This window comes from Plecotus auritus (genome assembly GCF_963455305.1).
Source record: "Plecotus auritus genome assembly, chromosome: 9".
Lineage (NCBI taxonomy): Eukaryota > Metazoa > Chordata > Mammalia > Chiroptera > Vespertilionidae > Plecotus > Plecotus auritus.
The window spans coordinates 138,373,184-138,394,712 of NC_137783.1; the positions used below are offsets into that span (position 1 = coordinate 138,373,184).

At 40.7% G+C, this 21,529-nt stretch overlaps 1 protein-coding gene across 6 annotated transcripts in view; it reads left to right on the forward strand.

Annotated features, from left to right (window-relative positions):
• The window catches only part of CKAP5 (cytoskeleton associated protein 5), a 91,770-nt gene that overhangs the window by 59,785 nt on the left and 10,456 nt on the right, over window positions 1-21,529 (forward strand). For 3 of the 6 annotated variants that reach the window (XM_080642831.1, XM_080642833.1, XM_080642832.1), the window contains exons 21-36: window positions 524-663; window positions 1,036-1,210; window positions 1,760-1,873; window positions 3,708-3,836; window positions 9,134-9,328; window positions 9,709-9,844; window positions 10,904-10,992; window positions 13,615-13,740; window positions 15,124-15,273; window positions 16,584-16,787; window positions 17,007-17,142; window positions 17,582-17,775; window positions 18,733-18,905; window positions 19,141-19,164; window positions 19,962-20,135; window positions 20,342-20,462. In XM_080642831.1, the coding sequence (XP_080498957.1) occupies window positions 524-663; window positions 1,036-1,210; window positions 1,760-1,873; window positions 3,708-3,836; window positions 9,134-9,328; window positions 9,709-9,844; window positions 10,904-10,992; window positions 13,615-13,740; window positions 15,124-15,273; window positions 16,584-16,787; window positions 17,007-17,142; window positions 17,582-17,775; window positions 18,733-18,905; window positions 19,141-19,164; window positions 19,962-20,135; window positions 20,342-20,462 (2,280 nt within the window). The remainder of the gene's footprint in view (window positions 1-523; window positions 664-1,035; window positions 1,211-1,759; window positions 1,874-3,707; window positions 3,837-9,133; window positions 9,329-9,708; window positions 9,845-10,903; window positions 10,993-13,614; window positions 13,741-15,123; window positions 15,274-16,583; window positions 16,788-17,006; window positions 17,143-17,581; window positions 17,776-18,732; window positions 18,906-19,140; window positions 19,165-19,961; window positions 20,136-20,341; window positions 20,463-21,529) is intronic. The other 3 variants (XM_080642834.1, XM_080642836.1, XM_080642835.1) reach the window with 1 other exon arrangement.

The following is a 21,529-nucleotide window of genomic DNA, read 5'->3' on the forward strand; positions in this document are numbered from 1 at the left end:
GGTTTTGGCAGACTTGCTGTATAATGTCTTGGGCATACAAGTCAAAAGACAGCCTCATGATTAAGAAGTCAGATTCTTTTTTTTTTTTTTTTTTTTTTTTTAAATATATTTTATTGATTTTTTTACAGAGAGGAAGGGAGAGGGATAGAGAGTGAGAAACATCGATGGGAGAGAAACATCGATCAGCTGCCTCCTGCACACCTCCTACTGGGGATGTGCCTGCAACCAAGGTACATGCCCTTGACCGGAATCGAACCCGGGATCCTTCAGTCCGCAGGCCGATGCTCTATCCACTGAGCCAAACCGGTTAGGGCAAGAAGTCAGATTCTTATAGGTTTTATAAAAATATATTTTGCCATGTTGTCTCAAAATTGGAACCTAAATAGAAATTAAGACATGTACTGTGTAAATATTAGGTATTAGGAAGGAATAGGAAATTTTGACACAGGCACCATTCTCCAACTTGTTTCTCAGGTCCTTCATCAAGTTCATTAGCCTCACTGATTTATTTGTTTGGATGTAGATGCAGGGCCAGAGCCCACCTGCTCCAACCAGAGGGATTTCCAAACATAGCACAAGTGGTACAGATGAAGGAGAAGATGGAGAAGAACCAGATGATGGGGGCAATGATGTTGTGGATCTTTTGCCAAGGACAGAGATAAGGTTGGTTTATAGGAAATGGTTTATTTGATTTGTTATACTGAAAATTTTTTGGTTTTTTGTTAATCCTCACTAGAGGATATTTTTTCCATTGCTTTTCAGAGAGAGTGGGGGGAGGGAAGAGGAGAAGGAGAGAGAGAAACATCTATATGAGAGACACATGGACTGGTTGCCTCCCGCACATGCCCAGGTGTGTTCAGGAATCGAACTGTAGACCCTTCTGTGTGCAGGCTGATGCTCTAACCTGCTGTACCACACCAGCCAGGACATACTGCAGTTTTAATCTGGTGCCTTCTCTTTTTCAGGTAGGGGTACTTCTGTGACATCATTATTTTTTAGGAGTCTGGAATTAAGATGATGTCTTTTCTTTTTCAGTGATAAAATTACTTCAGAGTTGGTATCTAAGATTGGTGACAAAAATTGGAAGATCAGGAAAGAAGGCCTAGATGAAGTGGCAGGTATTATCAATGAAGCAAAATTTATCCAACCGAACATAGGTGAACTTCCAACTGCTTTGAAGGGTCGACTCAATGATTCAAATAAAATCTTGGTATGTAGAACACATGCCTGTTATATTTCTTGCCCCCTTCTCCTTTCAGTAGGTTCCTTTTCAATGAACTCACCAGCAAAAAAATGAATGGTCACTTTACTTGCTATGGACTACAAATAGCTTTCTTTAATTTCTTAGGTATGCCACAAGATATGCTGGTAGATGGCAAGTTTATAAGTCAAATTTTTATGAAGCTCAGATTTGCTTTTTACAGTATTCTAATGTTAAATATCTTTATATAAAACTGCTTGTACTATATATAAACATGCTTAATTTCTAATTTTTAAATTTGGATTTTTATATCAAGATTTTAATAAACTAGGCTTTACTTTAGAATTATGAAGCAGTATAATCTCTGGTCTAAAATTCTAATGCTTCGATTTTATGAATTAATGATAAAAGCAGTGGCCACCACCTAAAAATTATTCATAAGCTAATTAGAGTAGCATCATAAAGAGCTGATTTCCCTGTCTCTTAGCAGCAGATTTGTAACACTGTGCACTAGCTTGCTCATGATTTGAACATGAAGTATTGGCTCTTTCCACTCAGGTGCAGCAGACATTGAATATCCTCCAGCAATTGGCAGTAGCTATGGGCCCAAACATCAAGCAACATGTGAAGAACTTAGGCATCCCTATCATCACAGTCCTTGGAGACAGCAAGGTAAACCTGACTCCTCACTACAGCTCCAATCTGTAATAAGCCAGTCACACTCCAGAGCTAAGAATAATTATCTTTTCTTACATGTAAGGGTACATATAGAGAAGAGAATATTAGGAGGAAAATAGTAAACATTTTTACCTCCCAGGCAGTATTAACATGACCAGATATATCACTTACTTGCTTTGTGACACTGAGATAAGTTATTTATCTTTTGACTTTAGTTTTATCTGTGAAATTTCATTGTTACAGAATTAAATAAGAGTCTGCACATAAGGTACCTGTACCTGTTTTATATAGTTTGCGCTCAAAAAATGGTTGCTATTGTGATTATGACATCATTGTTAAAAGTACCAGTATAAAGAGTAATTAAATATATGAATTTTTGGATCATGTATTTATTTTCTACCTTATTTCTCTGAACTACTAGAACAGGATCCTCTAGCCGAGACCGGTTTGGCTCAGTGGATAGAGCGTCGGCCTGCGGACCGAAGGGTCCCGGGTTCGATTCCGGTCCAGGGCATGTACCTTGGTTGCGGGCACATCCCCAGTGGGAGGTGTGCAGGAGGCAGCTGATCGATGTTTCTCTCTCATCAATGTTTCTAGCTCTCTATCCCTCTCTCTTCCTCTCTGTAAAATATCAATAAAATATATTTAAAAAAAAAAAAAAAAAAAGAACAGGATCCTCTAGTACTTGATTAAGATACTTAGTTTCATTGAATGTTGTAAGCCTCTTATGTTTAGCCTTACATTGAGTATTTGAATGTGTCTTTATTTTTGTACTAGAAGCCCGGTGCATGAATTTGTGCATTGGTGGGGTCTCTCGGCGTGGCCTTCACCCTCTCGCAATCCGGGACCCCTCAGGGGATGTCAGACGGCCAGTTTTGGCCCAACCCCTGCAGTCCAGGCTGAGGGACCCCACAGGTGCACGAATCCGTGCATCGAGCCTCTAGTATGCATATAAAATCTTTGGTTAATCTCTTCCCATCCTCCCTCCTCCCGGCTTCCCTCTGAGATTCATCAGTCTGTTCCATGTTTCCATGCCTGTGCGTTGAGCGTCTGCCCCCTGGTGATCAGTGCACATCTTAGCTATCGGTCAAATGATCAGATGATCGCTTAGGCTTTTATATAGATAATACATTTAATATGAGAAATTGGGCTATTTTAATATTTTTGTGTCAATAAGTACTCATTCTATTAATACAAGTTAATATAAAAACATAAATGTTAAAGTTGTTAGTAATTTCAGTGTAACTATTATGCATTCTCTGACATTTAGAATTACATTCTTTAGCAGATAAACATGAACATAAGAGCACCCAGAGGTTCAGAAAACAAAACCTAAAGAGTTTGTTCCGCCCTGGCGGATTTGGCTCAGTGGATAGAGCGTCAGCCTACGGATTCAATTCCGGTCAAGGGCACATGCCTGGGTTGCGGTCTCAATCCCCAATAGGGGGCACGCAGGAGGCAGCCGATCAGTGATTCTCTCTCGTCATTGATGTTTCTATCTCTACCCTCTTCCTCTCTGAAACCAATAAAAGTATATTTTAAAAAAAAAGTTTGTTCCCCTTACAAGATATTTTACGCATAGGTCACTGTTTTGCCCAGCTATCTTACTACAGGATCTGTACAAGTTCAAGTTTTATGTATCTACTGTAATTTGGAGTTTTAGTACAAACAGAACTAGATTATGTTTCAAAGAAGACGGTTCCAAGTATGTTCGTATGCACCTTAGAGAAACCTCCATGTTCATGTTCACAAAGAAACAAGCTTTCCACTTCCTACTTCCTCCAACCCATAGTCAATGTTATTTTTACTAATTCTCTCCTCCATTCAGAACAATGTTCGAGCTGCTGCCCTAGCGACTGTGAATGCTTGGGCAGAACAGACTGGCATGAAGGAATGGCTGGAGGGAGAAGATCTTTCTGAAGAACTCAAAAGGGAAAATCCTTTCCTGAGGCAAGAGGTTAGTACTACAGATATCAAGTGCCTTACTCATGTCTTTTACCTTCTTAGAGGCTTGGACCTACCTAATAAGTATACATGTGCTAACAGAATGTATTTCATTATAAAACAGTTAATATAATGAAAGCAAATTCCTAGAGCTTTTTTTTTTTTTAATTTCTTTATTGATTAAGGTATTACATATGTGTCCTTATTCCCCCATTATTCCCCACCTCCCATTCATGCCCCCACCCCCCTCCTAGAGCTTTTGTACTCATGTTTTTTCCACCTTTTCATGTGCTTTAATAAAACCTTTAAAGGACTAGCCCAGTGGTCGGCAGACTCGTTAGTCAACAGAGCCAAATATCAAGAGTACAACGATTGAAATTTCTTTTGAGAGCCAAATTTTTTAAACTTTAACTTCTTCTAATGCCACTTCTTCAAAATAGACTCGCCCAGGCTGTGGTATTTTGTGGAAGAGCCACACTCAAGGGGCCAAAGAGCCGCATGTGGCTCACGAGCCGCAGTTTGCCAACCACTGGACTAGCCTTTTTGTGAAATTTTCTCTTTTCTGTCACTCTTAAATAGTAAAGTAAGAGGTTTTAATCAGGACATAAAAATGGAGTTAACATTCAAAAATCCATAATGTAATATCAACAGACTAAATACTAAAGAAAATCATAAGGTCATATTATTTGACATAAAAAAGAGATTCGAGAAAATCTAACACCTATTCATAATAAAAAAACAACAACAACTCATCAAGTGAGTAATAGAAGAGGAGAATTACCTCAACTAGATAAAGAGAACTTACAAAATCCTCTACATGAAATACCACATTTAATGGTGAAAGCCTGGATGCTTTCCTCTAAGATCAGGAACAAAATAAGAATGTTCACTTTCACTACTATTATTTAGCATAGTCTTGGAAGTTCCAGTCACTGCAATAAAGCAAGAAAAACAAATGAACATCTTACAGATAGGATAAAGAATAAATAAATTTACCTCTAACTGCAGACAACATGATTGTCTACTAAGAAAATCCAAAGGAATCTACAAGTAAACTAGAAACAATAATTATGTTTTGTAAGATTTTAGGATACAAAATCAACATACAACAATCAATCACATTTATAATACAATGAACATGTGGAAACAAATTAAAAACATAATACCATTTATAATCACTCCAAAGAAAATGAAATCTTTAGATAACAAATTTAACAAAACAAATACAGGATGTGTATACTAATTAAATTATAGAGTATTGATAAAAGAATTCAAGGATATAGCCTTTCAAAGATAATACAGAAGAAAACTTCACGATATAGAAATTCTTCAGGCAAAGAATTTATAAACCTGACACCAAAATCACAATCCATCAGAGAAAAATTGATTAATTGGACCTCATTGAATGAAGAACTTTTACTATGCAAAAAAATATGTGAAGAAGCTGAAAAGGCTACAGAGTAGGAGAAAATATTTGCAAACTAATAAAGGACTGTTATCTAAATATATAAAGAATGCTCAAAACTCAAAAATAAAAAGAAAATCTAATTAGAAAATAGGCAAAAGACATGAACAGATATTTCACTGAAGAGGATACAGATGGCAAATAAGCCATGAACGATGGTCAACATTATTAGCATCAGGGAAATGCAAATTAAAACTACAATAAGATATCACTACTCACCTATTAGAATTACTAAAATAAAAGATAAAGATAATACCAGATGCTGGCCAGGATGTAGGGAAACGTGAACACTGCTGGTGGAAATGTAAAATGGTACAACCACTGTGAAGAACAGCTTGGCAGTTTCTCATAAAACTAAACTTGTAGTTGCTATATGACCCAGTAATTGTGATCTTGTGATCTTGGGCATTTATTCCAGAAAAACAAAAATGTATATTTACACAAATGCCTATTCACAAATGTTTATAAAGCTTCATTTATAATAACCAAAAAGCTCATAACAGCCAGATATCCTTCAACAGTGAATGGTTAAACTGTTCTATGTCCATATGTGTAATATTATTTAGCAATAAAGGAAAAAGTTATTGATGCATACAACACTTTAGATAAATCTTCAAGGAATTATGCTAAGTAACAAAAACCAACCCCAAACAGCCAAAACCGGTTTGGCTCAGTGGATAGAGCGTCGGCCTGCGGACTGAAAGGTCCCAGGTTCGATTCCGGTCAAGGGCATGTAATTTGGTTGCGGGCACATCCCCAGTAGGAGGTGTGCAGGAGGCAGCTGATCGATGTTTCTCTCTCATCGATGTTTCTGACTATCTATCCCTCTTCCTTCCTCTCTGTAAAAAATCAATAAAATATATTTTAAAAAAAAAAAACAAAAAACAAAAAAACCCCAACCCCAAACAGTTACATACTGTGTGCTTCCATTTATATAAAACATGTTTGAAATGACAAAATTTTAGATATGGAAAACAGATTAATGGTTACCAGAAAGTGGGGAGTGTCGGGGGGGAGAATAACTTTGTGGTTATAAAGGGCAACACAAAGGATCCTTTAGATCAGCAGTTGCCAATTAGTGGTCCACAGACCACTGGTGGTCTGTGAGGTCCAAAAGGTTGGCAACCACTGGTTTAAGGAAACCTTGGGAGCAGCAGTCGCCAACCGGTGGTCCGTGAGGTCCAAAAGGTTGACGACGGATGGTTTAAGGAAACCTTTGGAGCAGCGGTCGCCAACTGGTGGTCCTTGGACCACTGGTGGTCCATGAGGTCCGAAAGGTTGCTGCTTTAGATGGAACTGTTCAAAATTTTGACTATGGTAGCACACGTTCTGACATACATGTTATGAAATTGTATAGAATATGCACACAGCCCTAACGGATTTGGCTCAGTGGATAGAGCGTCAGCCTGTGGACTGAAAGGTCCCAGGTTCGATTTCGGTCAAGGGCATGTACCTTGGTTGTGAGCACATACCCAGTAGAAGGTGTGCAGGAGGCAGCTGATCGATGTTTCTCATCAATGTTTCTAACTCTCTATCCCTCTCCCTTCCTCTCTGTAAAAAATCAATACGATATATTAAAAAAAAAAAAAAAAAAAAGAATATGCACACATACACATGTGAGAAAAACTAAAACTGGGGCAATCTGAATATCAGTGGCTTGTATCAATGCCAATTTCCTGGTTGTGATACTGTAATAATCCTCCTATATAATAAAGAGGTAATATGCAAATTGACTGTCATGCCCTCACAAGATGGCTGCTTACGACCAGGCCGGCAGAGGGGTTATTTAGGGACAACCAAACGACTGAACAAGCAGGCTGCGTGGGGCGACCAGGCCGGCAGGGGGCTTAGTGAGGGACAACCAAACGACTGAACAAGCAGGCTGCATGGGGCAACCAGGCCGCAGGGGGCTGTGAGGGGTGACCAGGCCTGCAGGGGGGGAAGTTGGAGGTGACCAGGCCAGCAGGGGGTGGGCAGTTGGGGGTGACCAGGCCGGCAGCAGGGGGCAGTTAGGGGCAACCAGGCCGGCAGGGGGGGTAGTAAGAGGCAACCAGGCCGGCTGGGGGGGGGCAGTTAGGGGCAACCAGGCTGGCAGGGGTTTGCAGTTGGAGCGAACAGGCTGGCAGAGGGGGGGAGTTGGGGGTGACCTGGCTGGCAGGGGAGCAGTTAGGGGCAATTAGGCTGGCACGCAGAGGCAGGGGCGATCAGGCCGGCAGTGGGGGGCAATTAGGGCAACCAGGCAGGCAGGCAGGTGAGCAATTAGGAGCCAGCAGTCCAAGATTGTGAGAGGGATGTCCAACTGCCGGTTTAGGCCCCAGGATCAGGCCTAAACCAGCAGTCAGACAACCCCCAAGGAGTCCCGGATTGGAGAGGGTGCAGGCTGGGCTGAGGGGACCCCACCCCGTGCATGAATTTCATGCACCAGGCCTCTAGTAGTTTTATAAAGTGCTACTTGAGAGGAAACTGAGTAAAGGGCACATGGAATCTCCCTGCATTATTTCTTATAACTGTATATGAATCTATAATCATCTCAATAAAACTTTCAACTAAAAGTAAATATAGATATGAATTATTTTAGAGGTATAGAGTGCAACTGTCAATGTAAGGCTGAAAACAGGAGCCCTGGTAGATCTTGTCATTTTATGGTTAAATAAATTGTGTGTCTTCTCTAGCTGCATAGTTTCTAGAATTAAAAAACAAACAAAAGATAAGTGGAAGTTTTTCATCTTTAAAATACATTAAGAAGCCTTAGCCAGTTTGGCTCAGTGGATAGAGCATTGGCCTTTGCACTGAAGGGTCCCAGGTTCAATTCTGGTCAAGGGCACATGCCCGGGTTTGCAGGCTCGATCCCCAGTGTGTGGCATGCAGGAGGCAGCCGATCAGTGATTCTCTCAGATCATTGATGTTTCTATCTCTCTCTCCATCTCCCTTCCTCTCTGAAGTCAATAAAAATACATATCCTATATAATAAAAGCATAATATGCAAATCAACCGAATGGCAGAACCGTTGCTGTGATGTGCACTGACGACCAGGGGGCAGACACTCAATGCAGGAGCTGCCCCCTGGTGGTCAGTGCGCTCCCACAGGGGGAGCACCGCTCAGTCAGAAGCCAAGCTCACAGCTGGCGAGTGCAGTGGCGATAGCCTCTCCTGCCTCCACAACAGTGCTAAGGATCCCTCACAGGATCCCCCGAGGGGTCCCAGACTGTGAGAGAGGGCACAGGCCTGGCTGAGGGGTACCACGCCCCCCCCCTCCCCCACAGTGCACAAATGTTGTGCACCCGGCCGCTAGTATTATATATATAAAGAACTATGAAAGCTTGCCCTGACCAGTTTGCCTCAGTGGATAGAGCGTCGGCCTGTGGACTCAAGGGTCCCGGGTTCGATTCCAGTCAAGGGCATGTATCTTGGTTGCGGGTACATACCCGGTGGGGAGTGTGCAGGAGGCAGCTGATGGATGTTTCTCTCTCATCGATATTTCTAACTCTCTATCCCTCTCCCTTCCTCTCTGTAAAAAAATCAATAAAAATATATTTTTTTAAAAAAAGAGCCACTGTCCTCCGTGTCGGGGCCAGGGGACCCCTTAAAAAAGAACTATGAAAGCTTTATAATTTAATGTCCAAGTATGGTCCAAAGAATTGTGTCCTTATCTTAAAGAAGATTGTTATCTTTGCACATATTATTTAAATATAGCACAGTTCTTAATGAAAATTACTGATTTCATATTGGAAAGTTGTAGTGTAAGAACTAATTCAGTGTTTGGTTCTGATGAAATCCTTAAGCCTGAGATCATAAAAACAGTTTTTCACTTGAAGTGTGTAACTAGTCTTTATTTCTTTTGGCAGCTTTTAGGCTGGCTGGCTGAGAAACTACCAACTCTTCGTTCCACCCCCACAGACCTTATCCTGTGTGTTCCCCATCTCTACTCCTGCTTAGAGGATCGCAATGGAGATGTGCGAAAGAAGGCCCAAGATGCCTTGCCATTCTTCATGATGCACTTAGGATATGAGAAAATGGCCAAGGCTACAGGGAAACTAAAGGTATTACTTCTTGCTGCTGCTGCTGCTGCTGTTAAAAACCATCAGAAAAATATTGAACATGAATTTATGTAGGCAAGAGATTATATTACCTCCTAGGAGTTTCAATTCGAAATCCCAGTGAGAGCAAAAATAAAATATTTAGCAGTGGAGAACTTCTCAAGAACCTACTGGCTCTGAAGGGGTGAAAATGTGGCCTTCTAGAATGGTAGCTAATTTAGCGTGACTTCATAATGTGTGTTACTTCTCTTGTACTATGTGCTTACTTCATTGGTATTTCAAAACTAGGAGCTCAAAACATTTGTTTGATGACAGATCTATTAGTAAGCATAATATGAGCGTATCTTTTGTGTTCTCTGACCTCTGTTATATTATCTCCCTAGCCAACTTCTAAAGATCAGGTATTGGCCATGCTAGAGAAAGCCAAAGCTAACATGCCAGCCAAGCCTGCTGCACCTGCTAAACCAACTTCCAAACCAATGGGAGGGTCAGCTCCAGCCAAATTTCAACCTGCCTCAGGTAACTATTTTGCGAGAGTTAAAAGGGGAGGGAAATAGCCCAAGGAAACTCTAATAAAAGAAATCCAGCCTTCATTTTTTATCACATTTCTCATGGCTTAGATCTCAACCCCTCCCTCCACCTCTCCTTATCCTTCATTCACAAACATTTATCAAGTGCCTATTTTACACCAGGAACTGTGCTGAGGGTACAAAAATGATTAATTTGTTTCCAAGGCTAAAAAGGAGTTTTGGAGTAGTTCACTGAAATACTCCAGAAAGCAACTGTCCATCCTATTTTTAAGATTACCACAACTGTTTTCTGTTATTGGATATTATAATTAGAGGGAGAATTGGGACCATCTAGCTTAACCCCCTTTATTAACTCATGAGGAAACCCAAAAGGTTAAGTGACTTGCAAAAGGCCAGACAGACAGCCAATCCTGAATCAGCATAGAACTCCATTTACTCATTTCCAAATGAGTTCTCCTTCCTCTGCACTGATCCATTCTAATATTTACTAATTGTCTTCAAGGGAAATTAAAGATTGATTTCTTCATCCTGAAGTTAAAATTCCATCATGTAAAATAAAACTCTAAACTGTAACTACTTATCTTCTAGACTTATTGCTTAAACAAAGTAATATCTGTTTTTTTTGTGATAGAAATTGTGATGCTTGGAAATTTTACATGTGTAAAACTGGTGGTATCGAAGTATATATTTAATTATAAGATTTATTGGAATCTTGCAATGTAATAAATAACTGAGAATCAAAGATGATAGGCCCTGCCCTTAAGGAAGTATCAAACTAGCAAAAAGGGATTTTTTTTTTTACCGCTATTTAGAAAATAGTTTTAAAACTGCAGATTAACTGTTGATAAAGAAGATGTATGTAAATTTATTGAATTTCTTGAGGTTATACTTAGAATTCAGAGAGAAAAAAAGATAGGGGGAAAATCTAATGAAAATATTTTATAAATTGATACATTTAAAATTGCAGGCTTCCTTCTTATATATTTAACCTGCCAGAATAAAGTGATATTAGAGTTTTTATTTATATTACATGCTTTTTTTCTCAAAGCACCTGTTGAAGATTCTGTTTCCAGCACTGTAGAACTCAAGCCTGATCCAAAAAAGGCCAAAGCTCTAGGGGTTTCCTCTAAAGCAAAGGTATGTTAACTAGGCATACTTAAATATAGAATTACTTTTAGGTATGTTTTATACACTGAATCATTCTACTAGGAAAGATCATATTTTTTGTTCTGTTTTGTTTTTTGTTAATCTTACCCTGAGGATATTTTTCCATTGATTTTTAGAGAGAGTGGAAGGGAGAGGTAGAGACAGAGAGAAACATTGATTGGTTGCCTCCTACATGCACCCTGACCAGAGCCGGGGAACCTGCAACCAGATTACGTGCCCTTGACTGGAATCAAACCTGGGACCCTTCACTCCATGGGCTGACACTCTATCCACTGAGCCAAACTGGTTAGGGCAAGGTCATATATATATTAAAAAAAACATTACCACTCTTGATATTATCAAATTATAAGTACTTATCTATACAAATTTCTGTGGCTCATTTTTAAATAAGGCCCCAAAACATAGACATTCTGCTCTCCAGATGTGCTGTAATGGTTTCTGCCATGCATATCTTTAGGGAAGATTTGCAGTAATGAAGAGAGAAAAATCATATTAGCTTAGGCAGAAGAACCACTTAGGTTGACTTTGATTTGAGAAAAGGAAGGTAATCAACTTCCTTCAAATTTGGCACAGTTAAGTAATCAGAAGGTGTTCTGATTAGTGTACAAGGACTACTTTCTGTCCCTGCACCAATGGGACTTATTTTGATGCGTCACCAATCGTTTAGTACCCATGCAAAGATGAACAATGTAAAGAATTGTGTTCAAATGCTCAACTTGAAATATCCCCTGGGTATCTTTTCATTTAAATTTTTTGTTAATCACAGTGAATTGTCATCAGATTCTATATCAAGATTCAGAGTTTGTCACTGTATTCTGAGTATTGATTAATACTTTCAAAAAGAAAATTGCAGAAGTAGGCAATAAGTAGTAAATTAATAATAAATGTAACTAGAGAAAACTGTCATTAACTTCATATAACTGATGAAAAATATTAGACTAGGAACAGTTTATTACTACCCAAAACATTTATTATTATATGCTTATTATAGACCTAGGAGCCCAGCACGCAATTCGAAATCATGCCGCGCCGCCCACTCTCAAGTTGCTGGTCCGGCCCTGCCTTGTTCCTCCGGGTCCTGCAGCACCCGTGGCTGCTGCTGGTTCGGCCCTGCCTCCCTCTCTGGCCCTTGAAGCAGCTGAGGCCGCTGCTGATCAGGCCTTCCCCCAGCACAGGCGCGCGGAGGCCCCTGCCGCCCCGCCCCCAATGCTGCGCGCACAACCTCCTCCTATCAGGTCAACCCGTTATGGTGTCCTGGTTAATTAGCATATTTCTCTATATATATAGATGGGTGCTCTGTGGCCATTGGTCTAAATATTATAATTAGTTGTTTTCCTTCCCTACATGTGGGTCCTTTAAATTCAGTGAGTTCACTTTAGTGGGTAATTATCTTCTACACTATCCAATGAAGCTGTTCTTGTCCTATCCTCGACCCAGATTTAACAAGTGCTTATTTAAAGTATTTTTTACTCTCTTTTTTTAAAATATATTTTTATTGATTCAGAGAGAAAGGGAGAAGGAGAGAGAGATAGAAACATCAATGGTGAGAGAGAATCATTGATCGGCTGCCTCCTGCACACCCCTTATTGGGGATCAAGCCTGCAACCAGGCATATGCCCTTGATTGGAATCGAACCCGGGACCCTTCAGTCCGCAGGCCAACGCTTTATCCACTGAACCAAACGCTAGGGCTTGACTCGGTTCTTAATATCATACTTTTTATTTCAGTCTTGCAGTTTATAAAGCAGTTTCACATTATCTTAAATATATATACTGAGTGTTGTTTTCTTTCAATCTAAATAAATATCCCACATCTTGCGTTATTTTTTAAAATTACTGTAGTAACTTAGGTATTTAAAATGTTTCTAGCAACTTTCTCTAGAAACAGGTTCAGAAGGTCTTCAGTTATAGTCCTATTAGAGGCCCAGTGTACGAAATCCATGCACAGGTAGGGTCCCTAGTGGCTGCCGGCTGCCGGCTGCCGGCTGCCAGCCAGGGCCTCCCTTCCCTGGCTGCTAGCTGCCAGCCAGGGCCTTCCTTCATTCCATGCCAACCCCTGGTGGTCAACGCATGTCATAGCAAGCAATCGAACGCCCGAGGGGACACTTTGCACATTAGGCTTCTCTATATATAGACTAGTGGCCCGGTGCACAATTTTGTGCATTGGGGTGGGGGGCGTCCCTCAGGCCAGCCTGTACCCTCTCCAATCAAGGACCCCTTGGGGAATGTCTGGACTGCAAGAAGGCACAGGCCGGGCTGAGGGAGGCCTCCTTCCCCCTTACCGCCGAGTGCACTAATTTCATGCACCAAGCCTCTAGTGATAGATAAGACAGCTTTTCCAACTACATTACATGCCAATCCAAGGACTAACCAACAGTATGTAAGAATGTTATTAGAAACATTTCTAGAAAACCTGTCTGTGTAACAGAAACACAATATGTGTAAGAGTCTATGGTTCACCTGTTTCTTTCATGTGGAATATAATGTGCAGAGGTGCCTCTGGTTTGTGTAGTGCCCTTTTACTGGGTAACAACATGGTATTCCCAAGGAGCAGTAGCCTGTCTAACCAATATCCCCTGAACCGTGGCTGTAGAGTGCACAAGGAAAGAAAGTGCCGAGCAAAACCAGCTTAAAGGAGGATGAAGACAAATCCGGTCCTATTTTTATTGTTGTTCCAAATGGAAAGGAGCAAAGAATAAAAGATGAAAAGGGATTAAAGGTAAGGAAGGAATAAGACTCCTCAGGATTTTTTTTGCTTGTTTGTTTTTGTTTCGTTTTGTTCAAGAATAATTTTGCTGTCTGAAATTTATAACTAATAAACTGAATCTTTTTTTATAAATTATATCTGGTTTCTATAAGACTACTTTATGGGACCATTAATTCCTACAAAAGAAACTAGAATGGAGCTATTGCCTATTGTTCCTCCAAACAGAAAGAAATAGAAATTGTTGTAATTTTTATTTATTTTTTTAAAATATATTTTATTGATTTTACAGAGAGGAAGGGAGAGGGATAGAGAGTTAGAAACATCGATTAGAGAGAAACACCAATCAGCTGCCTCCTGCACACCCCCTACTGGGGATGTGCCCACAACCAAGGTACATGCCCTTGACTGGAATTGAACCTAGAACCCTCCAGTTGGCAGGCCGATGCTCTACCCACTGAGCCAAACTGGTTAGGGCAGTTGTAATTTTTAGAATCAAAGATGGAAAGTATTCATTGATTTTTATCAACTACACATATGTAGTAGACTACTCCCTTAATTCTTCTTGTACCTAATACCTTGACAGACTAGTAACTAAATATGGCTAGTTTGATCTAGTTTTATTGACTAGTTTAAAATTTTTTTAAATATTTTTTTGTTTTTTCAAAAAGATTCAAGCAGACAAAAGTGTAGAATGTAGTATGAAAAGCATGTCTCCCATTCCAGTCTCCCTCCTCGGGAAGGATATTATTACCAGTTTTTTTGTCTATTACTCCAGGAATATTAATATGCCATACATAGCCCTCCTTTTGCACAAATGGGAACTTGCCCTACTCTTTGTTCTGAATATTTTTTTAAATAATATTTGAAATATCTTAATGTCATTCCATATCTGCATACATAAATTCATCCTTTTTATTGGTAAAGCATATATGTATGCACCTTTATTCCCAACTCACTATGTTGAACATTCTAGTGTTTCACTATTATAAAATATATTGCCATAAACACCCCTGAAAGGTGGTCTTTGTGCACATGTGTGAGTATATCTATATTAAATTCCTAGAGTGTTACTATGTACATTTAAATTTTTAATAAATATTTTCATTTTTCCCTTTATTAATGCTGTACCAATAGAAATTGTTATAACAGAAGTTATATCAATAATAGAGCATTGATTTTTCTAGAAAATAAGAATTGCCAAAATTCTATTCCTAGATGATTTTCAGAGTTAAGCATCCAGAGGTATAACAGCTTAAGAATACATTTTCATTACAAATTAATCTGGTTAAATTTTTAAATATTCTATTAAATTGATTCCAGCAGCTGCTTTAAATAAAGTTCTTGACCTCATTTTGGTTGAACCCCTTACAGCCTCTCTTCACTGGTATTTTTTAGGTGCTGAAGTGGAATTTCACTACTCCAAGGGATGAATACATTGAGCAACTAAAGACTCAAATGTCTAGCTGTGTGGCTAAATGGTTACAAGATGAGATGTTTCACTCAGACTTTCAGCATCATAACAAAGCACTTGCTGTCATGGTTGATGTAAGTTTGCAGTAAATAAATATGCGTGTGTCTCATATATATGGAAATACTAAGCCCTGTGAAATAATCGAAAGTTTTCGTGACTTGAGAAGGAACTGGAATACATCATGTTCTTGATCTTTAGAACTGTTGTATTATTTGACAGGACAAATGACTATCATCATCATATCTAATAAAATAGTAATATGCAAATTGACCATCACTCCATCACAAAGATGGCTGCACCCACAGCTGAGGCCAAGTTCCCATAAGGAGCCTTAACGAGCACTCAGCAGGGATCTGAGGCTACGCCCTCCCCCACCCCCATGGGGCTTGACAGGGGACCTCAGGCCGCGTCCCCTGCCCTGGCATCAGGCTGGGAGACCTCAGGCCGCACCCCACCCCAGTGCCAGGCCAGGGGACCTGAGGCCATGCCCCCCCCACCCGGCAGGACTTGACAGGGAACCTCAAGGTGCGCTTCCTGTCCTGGTGCTGGGCTAGGGGACCTCAGGCTGCTCCCCCCGCCCCAGTGCCAGGCCGGAAGACCTCAGGCCGCACCCCCCACCAGGTGGGGCTTGACAGGGGACCTCAGGCTGCGCCCCCCAACCAGCAGGGCTTGACAGGGGACCTCAGGCCATGCCCTCCACCCAGCAGGGCTTGACGGGGGACCTCAAGGTGCACCCCCAGTGCTGGGTCGAGGGAACTCAGGCTGCACCCCCGCCCAGCGGGGCTTGACGGGACCTGAGGCTGTGCCCCGCTGCCTGGCTGGGCTTGACAGGGGAACTCAGGCCGCGCCCCCGCCTAGGGGGGCTTGACAGGGGACCTAAGGCTGCGCCCCCCTGCCGGTGGGGCTTGATGGGGGACCTGAAGCTACGCCCCATGCCCAGCAGGGCTTGACAAGGGTGGGACTGGCCGGGTCTGGATCTAGCCCAATGGGGTGGGGCTGGCCGGGTCTGGGTCTCACGCGATTTTGAGGTGCATGTCGGTGGGTGGGGGACTTGACTCTAGGTCCAGAGGTGTGCCCCAGACTCTGACAGGAGGAAAGTTTTCATATACATTTTACTAATGTTCTTTCATCTCTGACACTTGTATTATAGAGAAAGGGCAAATAGCAATATCAAATTATTTTCTCTAATTAATCCCCTTTTAATGTGCACAAATTTCGTGCACCGGGTCACTAGTATGTTTATAATTTTAGGTATTAAATGGAGGCTTACAAATCCATCATTTTTCTTTTTGGGCTCTAGTAAAATTTCAGAGGTACTTGCCAAATAGAACTTAAAGTTTCATGCAGTCTTATTTATAAGTTTTTTGTCTTGTTTTGTTTTAAGCACTTGGAGAGTGAAAAAGAGGGTGTCATTGGTTGCTTAGATCTTATCTTGAAGTGGCTTACCCTGCGATTTTTTGATACCAATACAAGCGTCCTAATGAAAGCCCTAGAATATTTAAAATTACTCTTCACCCTGCTAAGTGAGGAGGAGTATCATCTTACTGAGAATGAAGCATCTTCCTTCATCCCCTATCTCATCCTCAAGGTAATGTGCTTTCTCACTCTGGAAGACTGCTCAAGTTTCCAACTGACCTCAGATCCTGTACTTTATTCCTTCTCTCTTTCCATTTATTATATGATATACTAGTAACTTCCACCACTCATTCCCCTATTCTTTTAAGATCTAGTGATGCATGGTGGGAGGAGGTAGAGGGAGAACCTTCGCTATTCAGAAAATGCCTCACTTAATCATCATATTGACTAGGTTGGAGAACCAAAGGATGTCATTCGTAAAGACGTCCGCGCCATCCTGAACCGGATGTGCCTTGTCTACCCAGCCAGCAAGATGTTCCCCTTCATCATGGAAGGAACCAAATCCAAAAACTCAAAGCAGAGAGCAGGTGAAGCAACAATTTAAATTGAGGCGTGAGTCTATGTTGCAGTGACCTCTAAAAGAAATAGTTTGTAGATGAACAAGGATATGTCTTCATTGTCTATGCAGTTGAGTCCAACCTCTGATCTGGACTGTGAGAGTGATGAGTTGCACACTGGTGGAGCCACAGTATCAGGTGATACAGGCACTACTCAGTACCACCCTGGTGACAAAATCAAGTGCACAGGGGCCATCTGACTCACAGGCATCCCTTTCTTCCAGAAGAATTTGCTTTAACACTATTGTTTCATTGTGTGTTTTATAGGAAGGTAAACAAAGAAAAATTATAGGCAGAGCCAGAATAAAATTTTAGTCCTTAATTTATGCAAAGGGAAATGTATCTAATAATATAGGTCTCTATGCCAAATGTGCATTGAGTCTCATTAATCTAATCTTTCTCCCATCAGAGTGCCTGGAAGAACTGGGGTGTCTGGTCGAGTCCTATGGCATGAATGTTTGCCAACCAACCCCAGGAAAAGCCTTAAAGGAGATAGCGATTCACATAGGAGACCGTGACAACACTGTGCGCAATGCTGCCCTCAACACCATTGTCACAGTGTATAATGTACATGGGGATCAGGTGTTCAAACTTATTGGAACTGTAAGTGACTTTTCCCTGAATATTGTCAGCATGTTGTGAATTGCAAGATCACTTACTAGTAGATGTCAGTTTTTATACCATCTGAACTCTGGCTAAGTTTTTACCACTTTTTATTGAATTCAACGTATCCATGTGTCTTAGACTCTAGATAAACCCTGGAGGGTATCTTTTATTATTGTAAGATAGTTAGGCTGTTTTGTTGGAAATCAGATTTTCTTTTGTGAGCATTCTATTCATAGCAATTTGCCTTAGGAATAAGGGCTATTTTTGAATCAAGAAATCTGAGCTAATCTGGGAATTAAATTCTACCTGACAATCTTCTCTGTAAATTTTAGTGCATTTAGCTTTTATGAACAAATACTCACTTGTGTATAATGTGATACTGGTACCTATCAGATCAAGTCTTGAGCTATAGCCATGAGCCAAACTCCCGAGGCACATTAGGTGCTTCCGAGTCCTTAATTCCTTTGAGCCAATCACTATTGTGGCTAGACCTCAGTTCTTCACTTCAATGACCTCTTAGTTTCACATATATTTATACTGTTCTTAATATAATTTTACTTGTGTTAATTAAATCCTCACTACAGGCCAGTGCAGGAGATAAAGCAGATGGAAATTTCACAGGGGACCAAAAGCTTAGTTACACAGCTAACTGATGGTGACACAGCAAAAATGAGGATGCTTCATTTAATTTTTGATCTTTTTATTTGTGGTCATTAATAGCCTTCCTTTTGTATCCTTTTCTTCTTTCATATGTTCTGTTATCATAGCAAGGCAGGTTTTAATAGTTTATTTAAAAATGTTTTGATAGTAAATTTATCCTAACATAGCAGGTTCTAGTTGCTTCAATATGAAAATGGTTATTAATTCTTGAGACTTCCAATTAATTAGATTTTAAATTTTTTTTATATTGTAGTAAAAGGCTATGCTAATAAATGAAATTTGGCCTCTTTATAGCTTTCTGAAAAGGATATGAGCATGCTTGAGGAAAGGATTAAGCGGTCAGCAAAGAGGCCTTCTGCTGCACCAGTGAAACAGGTAGAAGAGAAACCTCAGCGCGCACAGAGCATAAGCTCCAACGCCAACATGCTGCGCAAGGGACCAGCTGAGGACATGTCCTCCAAACTCAAGTATGTAGATGGAGATGGTTTTCTGCAAGCATCTCTGTGGACTTTGCCTTGTGTGCTCAGAGCTTATCCTGAAACATAATCTTGAGTTCTTGTAGCCATTATCATGCATGACAGTGTGTCTGGGTAAATGTCTTGTAACAAATGTTTAATCCTTCAGTCTTCATTGTCTTTGTCTTTGTCACAAAACCACTTCTAAATAGTCTTGTGCCTTCTTTCACTGCTTTTCCGTGGACAGAATTATGTATCGCACTTATAGGATGTAAGTACTGCCTGCTAATTTCTCATTAGCAGGGATCTTATATCTTCCTAACTTCTGACTTGGATTCATCCCCTCTGGAGGGTGATTGGCTTAAGAGTTTATAACCAGATTAGAGGGGGTTCATAAGTGACCCACAAATCCAGCCTTCTTAGAAAGTCCACTGGCCAGCAGGAGTGGCAGCTTAGAGACTCAAAATACTGCCTTTTAAGCAAGACAGCTGTGTTTTGGGTTATATCATGAGTATCTTTTGACCAATTTGAATTTGGAAACTTTGAATATCTATTACTTGAATATAATTCTGGCCCTAAACAGTTAATAGTGAATAAAAAGAAGTGACTAACTGTCCCTCAAAGTATAAAATGTACTGCACACTGCATGGAATGATGCTTATGATTAGAAAAACTTAAACACTGGTTAATTTGGTAGAAAAAAACAGCCAGTCCAGATTTTGCTTAAATTTTTGCCAGAAGTAGTGAGTTTTGAGTCAATATAAGTATACTTGATTCTTTTCTGCCCCTTTTGTACAAGTTTTGTTGGCTTTGGTGAAGTAGAAAGAATACTTATAACTTAGCAGATATTATAAGTAGAAAGTAAAGTTATCTCTTCTCAGGATATTCATGAACCAGTGTTGTTGCCCATTGAAGGCACTGCTTAGACTCAAAAACTTAAATCATTCAGCGGGGCTGAAACCAGAAGTTGAACATCTGTCTTGAAGCTTTGGGGCAACTGGCAGTGCTACTCTTGCCCTTTGGTTAAGAAGTCTCTTTTAGTTCAGGATCCTCCTTTTGCTTCCTTAGCCAAGCTCGAAGCATGAGCGGGCATCCTGAGGCAGCCCAGATGGTACGCCGAGAATTCCAGCTAGATCTCGATGAGATTGAGAATGACAACGGCACAGTCCAATGCGAAATGCCAGAACTTGTACAGCACAAACTGGATGACATTTTTGAACCGGTCCTTATTCCTGAACCCAAGTAAGTTAACCTCTTTCATGTAAGGATAAGCAGTTCATGAGTGCATGTGTGAAAAGAGCTCTCTATGTAATTATAACTTTTTAGAACTGATTACTACCTGGCTGATAGCAGTTCCTTACTAAGACCTGGATGTAGTGGGGATTTGCATAATTCCAACTCACTGGGATATCTTAAAGATTGAATTTTTCCTTTGCTCTGCTCTCTAGGATCCGGGCTGTTTCTCCACACTTTGATGACATGCACAGTAACACAGCATCCACAATCAATTTCATTATCTCCCAAGTAGCCAGTGGTGACATCAGCACAAGCATTCAAGCTCTAACACAGGTAATGGGGGTGTTACCCATGACAATAATTCCACTGGTGGATATAAAGGCTATAGGAGTGATAGTTGCATACAGGTTGCAATATTAAAGGAGGCAGGCAACATTGGGTACCATGCTGATGAAAAAAGTGCACAGGGATCACTCAGTAACCATTTGCTTCACAGGTTGCATCTCTCTCAGAGCCTTACTCTGTATAATTGCATTCATTCACCAGAGTCTGGAGATGCAGCAGTGAGTTAAGTAGGATCCAACTTCAGGGAAACTTAGATTTTAATGGACAGAGACAAATAAGTAAACAAGAGATTATCAGACAATAACTACTGTAAATATAACTCAAATGGGGTGAGTGGAGAAAGGAACTAAGTAGTTACTTAGATTGATCGTCAGGGGTTCAAGCAGAAAGGACTGCTAGTACAAAGACTCTAGGGTGAGAATGAACATGGCATGTTCAGGGAAACAATACAAGGCCCATGTGTCCAGAGCCTAGACAACATGGTACAGAATGAGACCCGGTTATGTAGAGTTTTAAAAGCCTCAGGGTAAGTTGTTTGGAATCTATTTTAAGTGAGATGGAAACCATCAGAAATTTTCAAATAAAGAAGCTACATGTTTGTTTTAATTGTCTCTTCTTTCTCTACTTCCCTAACAGTTCAGTTCTAAAGCCAGTAGGTGGGTAGAGCAAGGTAGGCATCTACCATGTGGCAAGGGAGTGCAAGTGGAGCCATAGTGGCCCAATGTGATGATCTTAGAGCCCAAGCCTTGTGAGGAGGGGCGATGCAAAGCTAGGAGTCAGAGCCCAAGCAGGATGAAGAGATGTCCACACAGGCAGGGTGAAGAAGACATCCACATGTGTGAGAGGGAAGCAGGGCAGTGTGCAGGTGGCTCAGAATGGGGAGTTAGAGCCAAAGCAGAAGTGAGCATTTGTATGGGAAGAGCTGGTGGCAGAGATATGGGAGATTGATTACATAAAAGGTATTGGTCAAAGAAATAAGGAAAATAGGAGCCAAGTTTCCTACTGTCATAGAACAATAATACAAATATGGGAGGAAAGCAGATAGAATGAACTCT